The following is a 7,778-nucleotide window of genomic DNA, read 5'->3' as shown; positions in this document are numbered from 1 at the left end:
TTACGAACAAAGAAGCTAGCCATATATCCACCAAACTTCATTGAAGAAGTAGAAGTGAGTGATGAGCATGATGTGACCATATAAGTGTATTTGGCTCATCTCATGAATTCTCTTTCTTCACACAAGGATACCAAACAACTCAGTCAATAATGAATTTATTGAGAATCTAAATATTTTGGGTGTTTGCTAGTGTCTTTACCTAGGACTACAATAACCTCAAGGGGGTTAATGAAGTGCTTTGATAACACCAAATTCATGTTCTATAGCTGCCTGCTCAATGTAACAATAAAGGTTCTACTAAACCCTAATATGGTAGTCTAAATAATAAAGAGGAAAGCTTTGCATATGGATGGGCTATGATACGCTAAATGCCCAAATAGTCAAAGACCCATTTTGATGCACTTCATTGATAGAATGATGGATAATGTGGTAGGTATGAGATGTACTCCATTAATGGATTGGTACCGAAGGTGATAGAGAGAAGCATATATCACCATCATTTTAGTACCTTCCAACAATTCATGATAGTAATGTTTGCCCAATTTTTACATCAAATTATCTCTTCTTTTGTTGATGAATTTGATTCCTAGTCAAACTAAGATGTTTGGTATTTAGGTTGATTTAGCATGGCTCCTTATAAATAATTGAGTGTGTCGAGATGTGCCATAATATAATAAAGCTTTGCACTATTCTTTTAGCAAAATGCACCTTTCATGTATGCTACATTAATGGACATCCAATTATTGTTGCCAACAACTTTAAAAAAGTAAATGCGAAGTTGAATGGCTTGTTGCAATGGTGACTAGACAATTTTTCAACATTTTATTACCGAGCGAGCTGTATTAACTTGATACCGTAGGTACACAAGTGTCAATTCTTCTCAAGGAGGAGTGTGTCATTGTAAGACAACTACACTAATGTGGTTAAGCTTGGGTAAGGCCTAAGGTGGTCCATTGGGCCTACCCTAAGATACCACAAAACTATGTACACTTACTCGTGTTTCACTTGCTAGTGCACTCTCTACTCTAGGTGCTATAAATGTGGTATCGCTGTAGTATTATTTTTGAGAGAGCACACTCTTCAAGTGGGAAACTCTAGTTAAAAGGACGTTCACAAAATGTTCTTATCTTCACAGCAAAGAGCAATCTTCGACCTTATGCAAAGAAACTCTTTAATCCTACACATGAAGGAAAGTCTTTGACCTTGTGCAGGATAAGAGTCTTTGGTTCACACAAAGAAGAGATTTTGTGCCTGCATAGTCTTCTCTCTTTCAAGCCTTCTTTACCACAAGCTCTTTTGCCTAGATGAGAGCCGCTATTCTCATAGTCCCATTCAATTCTCCATAGTGATGCATACAATAAGATATTTCTCTCCCATTCAATTCTCCATATAGCAATGCATACAGTAAGATATTTCTCTCCCATTGAAACTCTTCCTCAAGAACTCACACTCCCACCATTCAATCATATCACTTATGGTTTCTCAATCCACTCTGTATGGTAGTCTCTCATCCAGGCAAATAATGTTCTCACAGCTCAGCATTGATGTATATGAATCTAGAGCATTGATGCTCTCACAGCTCAGCATTAATGCTTGGAGGGTGGAGATACATTGTCAATCGAGGACGATTTCATACAGGGAAAATCAATGGTTGATATCGAATTTGTGTATACAGATAGATAGGTAGAAATATAGAGATACAGACAAGCAAGATTGCCTAGAATGCAAAGAGCATATCGAGAGCATATGAACAAGCGAGCGTGCCATGGAAAATGTAGACAGTAGATCGAGGGGGGCACCGTGGAAAACACGATAGGGACAAGTGTGTACACTATGGGGAGTGATGGGGACGTTTTGGTTTATGAGCAATTTGAATTGAAGTGTCCGTTTGAAAGAGTTTTTCTACCATGGGAAGAATCACACCATGATTTCATTAGAAAAGGTGGGTCTTCTCTTCTTATCAAAGGCCTAGCCTAAGCCCACTCTTAAGGGTGGCCAGGATCTGAAAGAAGCCCATCCTCTCTCTGCATCTTGGCCCTCACCCTCGTCGTCCTCCTCTTCTTCTTCTTCTTCTTCTTGAGCTTTATTTCGTCTGCATTTCGCTTCCTGCAGTTCTCCAGCTGTGCAGAGCCCTTGCGTACACAGGTTTGTTCATACGCCATTTCTTCTCTGCTTCTCTTCGTCTTCTTCCGAATCCTGCAGAGCTTGTTGCTCCATTTCTACGTATCTTTCATTTGCATTCCTTCGTTTCTGAAAATGATGCATCTGTTGTCAGGTCAACAGTACAGTTAGGGTTAGGGTTAGGATATGTCAGAGTGCTATGGTAACTTAGGTAGCTGATGAGGATCAGCGTACTTAGGGCTAGATTTAGGTCCACGATGATCCAATTAGGGTTATGGTTTGTACTGATCTTGCTATTCCCATGCTTTCTCTCAACGTTTGCAGCCGAAAATACAAAGGAGTTAACAAGCATTTTAGAGCCACCATGGAAAGGTCTGCAGGAAAGCTTTCGGATGGAGAACTGCCTGAAGAGTTGCTGGTGAATGGTGTGCTTGAGGCTGCTGCAGAAGAAGGGTCCTCTCCTTCAAATAGCTCATCAAGGCAGCCTTTCACTAGCCTGAGCCAAGTTGATGCCGACCTTGCCTTAGCCCGAGCACTTCAACAGCAGGTAGTTTTTGATGTATTTATGAAAGCAGCTTAAATGGTTCTACAATGCCTATGAATGACATCTTCTTAGCTTGTCACTCATACTATGGACTGCAATCATGGAGCTTTTATGTGTGTGCATTTTTCACACATGCAATTGCCGCGCCATGATCATACTTTTAGAATCAATGAAGCTGTAGGTGTGGGACAAGTTGAGCAAATTAGGAACTACCAGAGGTTAAAAGTAAGATTACAAAACGCTCTTATGCCTTCAAGGACTTAAGTTAGTGCCTCAGAGTTATCCTGGTTTTTGCATCCACTTGTTTGCAAGCAAGCTCAGTAAAGCTTGGCTTTACTGGGTCGTTCTGAGGGGTGCATGGGTAGAAGCAAAAAATTTAAGAGAAGTCACAACGAATGATGCCTCAAAATTGTCCTTCACTTACTGCAAGTTTAATTAGTGTAGCCTGGCTTTGCTTACCTGCTTATCTTGGATCATTAAACCAAGCTGGATAGAAGTCTAAATAGGGCCTTGCATGTGATCCAAACAACAAACTGTTGAAAAGGCCTTGATCATTGCTAATAGGCATTACATAAATATTGGTAATAAAAAATGACAGGGTGCCTTGGGGGGTTTGAGCATACTCTTTTAGTGATGGCCGTTCAATCACTCGGACACCCTTTGAGTGCCCATGAGCCATCTCATTTGAAGCCTTTTAGTACCTTAGTGGGGCCTTTACATTGCAGGAAGGAGCTCCTATTTGTGAGATTCTCTGGAGAATGACGACAGTTTACATTGTGCAGGAACAAGGTCTTTTAAAAATTAGTGGCCTAGTCAGCTGCAACCCAAAGGCATCCTACCTCAATCGACCTTTTGAAGATGTCAATCTTTGAGCACCGAGCAGCCCACATTGTACTGGTGTGTGCCAACTAGCTATGCACGCCATTGCCCATGCTTTGGTCTGTGCACACCATTGCTTGTGCTGTGGTCTTGTCAACCCAAAAGATGCCCCCCATGTTCGAATCCCTTGACCATCTGTGACCCTGCCCTGCTGAAAGTCGCTGCCCTTGTATTGCATTATTCACTCTCTGAAAGGCACTTGCCATTCCAAGTTAAAGAAGAAGGGAGCTTGAATTGTCCTGCAGCCTGCAGCAATTGTATACAGAAGTTTTTATGCATTCAAATTTTATTAGAAAAATCTCCAATTTGTGCCATTAATTAATTGTCATTATTTCTTTATTTTCTTTCACTACAATTTCCCTCCTAGGAGATTTCTTTCAGTATTTTGGGCCCATTCCCACATGTTTTGACATCATGGTATGCATGCATGAGTTGATACATGGGTGAGTTTGTCCTCCTGACAGGAACATGCATACTTGCTTCTCCATATTGGTAATGAAGGGAGTGAATATGATACACCTGGCAGTGGCAGCTTTGACTATGAGTATGCCAATGAGGTGGATGAAGAAGAGGATGTTTCTGAGTTGCCTTCAGTGCAACCACCACTTGAGCTTGGTCTCTCGCTTGGTATTCACAAGGAGGACGATGAAGATGCGGAGGAGGATGAGGAAGAGGAGATTGACGGGTCCCTTTTTGAAAATGATGAGGACTTTGCCAGAGCTTTACAAGAGGCTGAGCATCGTGACGCAACTGCTTACATGATGGGCCTTGTTGGTGTAGAGGAATGTATGTGTGCAAGCCCAACTCACCTTTTCATTTGAAAGTATTAGGTTGTCCAGGTGTGAGCTCTGCTTATTTGTCAAGCTGCTTGAGATTTGGCATCGATTAGGTCCACTCTTAGCAGGATTATTCCTCTATGATTGTAAATATGATCTTGTTCAATTTACACACACACACACACACACACACACACATGCAGATGCGTCACATACATTTGTGTGGTATGCATGCATGCATGCATATATACATTACATGCATTACATGCATATATACATTACATGCATTACATGCATATGTTATCCATGAATTACACGCAAACATACATACATACATACACATTACATGCATATGTTACCCATGAATTACACGCAAACATACATACATACACATTACATACATTACATGCATATGTTAGACACATGAATTACACACAAACATACATACGTGACGTATTTTACTTACAGTACACACACAAACACACACCAAGGTGGTTAGAAACGGTAGGTATGATATGGACAATACATGTTCAATACGAGTACGGAAAGTACTGATAAGGTAAGATATGTTAACTATGCCAATCTTTTTCTAGGTTGAATAGTATTTATATTCAAAACAATTGTGTGCATGCAGCATGGGAAAGCATATGGGTTGACCGTTGCATGGGTGAGGAATAGGGGTGGCCTAATAATATCTATGTTAAATATGAACTTCAAACTAAGGTAAGATATGTTAACTATGCCAATCTTTTTCTAGGTTGAATAGTATTTATATTCAAAACAATTGTGTGCATGCAGCTTGGGAAAGCATATGGGTTGACCGTTGCATGGGTGAGGAATAGGAGTGGCCTAATAAGATCTAGGTTAAATATGAACTTCAAAATTTATAAAAAAAACTTGTGCATTTTGTACGGTGTATTGAACGCCCGTACGATACACATGCGGGTACGCAAAGTACTGTACGGATCACAAGGTTGAGTACAGGTACGGAATGCAACTATGCACACTCCCACCACGTAAATACATACACTCATACATATGCTACACACATACAGACACCCTTAAATACACATGCATTCATACTTATGGCAGATGTATGTTTGTATGATTTAGTTTTCTGAAATTTGACTACATATCTTTTGTCATTTTTCTTCCAAAATTGTTCAATGGTACAGCTGATGGAGATGATGAGGATGAGAGTTATGGGTCCCAGGTCAGATTGAACTTGACCTTCTCTAAGTGTAGGTTTTTTATTCTTTTTGATGAGGCCATCTTGTTATATGATCATTTCATATTCTATGCAGGATGCCTGGCAGGATGTAGATCCCGATAACATGTCTTATGAGGTAACTTTTTGTATGTTCGTCAAAGTACAGTGTTTTTGGGTCTCAATTGTCATGGTGAGAAAGGAATAGAATGCAGACATGCTTGCTCTTAAGAGGGTGCAAAGAAAAGAGGTGGGGTTATTTTGGTGTGTTGGGTGGTCTGCAGGAACTCGTGGCATTGGGTGAAGCAGTTGGAACACACAGCAAGGGGCTAAAACCAGATGTTATTGCTGCCCTCCCTTACTCAAAATTCGTCCAAGAGGATGGCTCAAGCACCAGTATTGAAGACCCGTAAGTTGTCTAGGGGTAGTGCATGGTGTGTGCATTTCTGAATGGATGTGATTGTAAGGCAGTAAAAGAGTTCTTCTAGATAGGTCCTGCTTTAAGAGTCTTGTTGATGGTTTGGTTCTTGCCAGGAATTGACTGTGTGTTTGCATTTTGGGCAGGTGTGTCATTTGCCGTTTTGAGTACGAGGATGGTGACTCATTGTCAACCTTGCCATGCAAGCACCACTATCATGCTGATTGTATCAAGAACTGGCTTCAGATCAACAAGGTGGGACTTACAGCAATGTTTATCATCCTATCATACAGCTTACAGTTGTTTTCCTGCCATATAAGCTTAAGCTGGTTTCAGAAAGGGCTGGAAGCCTCAAGCCTCCAGAAAGTGCGGAGCTGGCTAAAAGTTGCCCAGCTTGGCGTCCAGGGGTTTGACTGCCTTCGCAAGCAGGGCAGGTTATACAGGCTTAAATTCCGCTGGGGATGTGGTGTGCCGGAAAGCCATGTGTCCAGATGCCTAGCTGGTGCCGTGTTTGGCCCCAGCGGCAGGCAGACGACTGGGAACCCAGTCTTACAGTCATTCTAAATGTTATTCGCCATATTAGTTTACATACCAGCTTGCATTGTTTTTGTTTTTTGATTATTTGGGTCCTTTGGCAGGCTTGTCCAATATGCAGTGCTGAAGTCACTTCATGAGAGGCGGAATTTGTCAAACCAGTAACTGCAATGTGGAGACATGCCTCCATATTAGTTTTTTTTCCATAGGAAAGCATTAGGCCCAATTAAAATTAAAAAAGCCAGCATTTTTCGCATGCTATCCGGAGGCTCTCTGTGATCTGAATAACTGCCAGTTCTTTTCAAACTGTACATATAAATTGTGTAGGCCGGCATTCACCTCTGTGAATGCAGAAATGCTTGGCAACATTCCAGTCTGTAAAGGGTGCTCCCATCATTAACTAGTAACTTATGGGACATGGACTAGTTTGTTTACTTGCTTGTTTTTTTCCTGGGGGGATTTGGATGCATTATTTGACTCAACAAACAGGACTAGATGGCCATTTAACCTGAAATAAGTTCTACCTTTTTTTCATCAAAGCCTGATAGGCAACCTTCACTTTTTGATTGTTATAAGAACCCACAAATTTTGTGAAGGTATTTATGTAACTCATGGAATGTGTGAAATGCATCTGCAACCAAACGTGATGTGACGTGTGTTGCCTTGGTCTTGATTGTTTGTGCGAACTGTGCTTATCAGCATTTTGTCTGAAGTGTGAAAGAGGTTTCTTCTAGACCTCGAATTGGATCCCTCCCTCCCTCGCTCCCTCCCTGCCTCCCTCTCTCTCTCTCTCTCCCCTCTCGTGTGTTGAGTAGGTTACTTCTTTCTATCAGTCTTAATGGCCTGTGATAGTAAGCAGTCTTTTTTTTTCTCTACTTTCCTTTTGAGTATAGACAGTCGACAGATGGATTCCAAAGCTTTTTGTGCAAAGGGGGTTTTCTTCTAGCCTCCTCTCTCTCTCTCTCTCTCTCTCTCTCTCTCTTCGACTAGTGTTGATTACTTTTTCAAGTAAGCACATGTCCTGGAGTCGTATTCTTTTTGGCCAGCCATGTGCTCGCGAGTCCATTTCTCAACATTTTAAAGCTTCATCATTATGCTCTGTGTGTAAGCTTGGTGTTCTTATATCTTTTCAAATAAGACTAAGCAAATTCTAACATTGAGGTCCACCGAGTGCTTCACCTTATCAAGGGGCCTCACTAGCTAGAGGTACCTAGTACCTGTGCAATTACTAGACTAAGGTGGAGCATTGAATTCCAACATTATGTGTAGAATATATATTAGCGTTGCTCTGGCTCTCTT

General features: G+C 41.2%; 1 protein-coding gene across 1 annotated transcript; it reads left to right on the top strand.

Annotated features, from left to right (window-relative positions):
- Positions 1-1,904: 1,904 nt before the first annotated feature.
- On the top strand, positions 1,905-7,121 carry LOC147606645 (E3 ubiquitin ligase BIG BROTHER-related-like). Its single transcript, XM_086791756.1, has 8 exons — positions 1,905-2,145; positions 2,446-2,668; positions 4,009-4,330; positions 5,496-5,533; positions 5,625-5,666; positions 5,812-5,936; positions 6,092-6,200; positions 6,584-7,121. The coding sequence occupies exons 2-8, from the start codon at positions 2,486-2,488 to the stop codon at positions 6,617-6,619; spliced, it is 855 nt and encodes a 284-aa protein (XP_086647882.1). The 5' UTR covers positions 1,905-2,145; positions 2,446-2,485; the 3' UTR covers positions 6,620-7,121.
- The last annotated feature ends 657 nt before the right edge of the window (positions 7,122-7,778 follow it).

This window comes from Cibotium barometz, chromosome 57 (assembly GCF_041138505.1).
Source record: "Cibotium barometz isolate CiBa-2024 chromosome 57, ASM4113850v1, whole genome shotgun sequence".
NCBI classification, from domain to species: Eukaryota; Viridiplantae; Streptophyta; class Polypodiopsida; order Cyatheales; family Cibotiaceae; genus Cibotium; species Cibotium barometz.
The sequence above is the reverse complement of the archived record's forward strand: the minus strand, read 5'-3'. Positions and strand labels throughout refer to the sequence as shown.

Coding starts and splice junctions, on each gene's coding strand:
- LOC147606645 (XM_086791756.1), top strand. CDS start 2,486: ATGGAAAGGTCTGCAGGAAAGCTTTCGGATGGAGAACTGCCTGAAGAG. Junction 2,669..4,008: donor CCCGAGCACTTCAACAGCAG/GTAGTTTTTGAT, acceptor TCCTCCTGACAG/GAACATGCATACTTGCTTCT. Junction 4,331..5,495: donor CCTTGTTGGTGTAGAGGAAT/GTATGTGTGCAA, acceptor TCAATGGTACAG/CTGATGGAGATGATGAGGAT.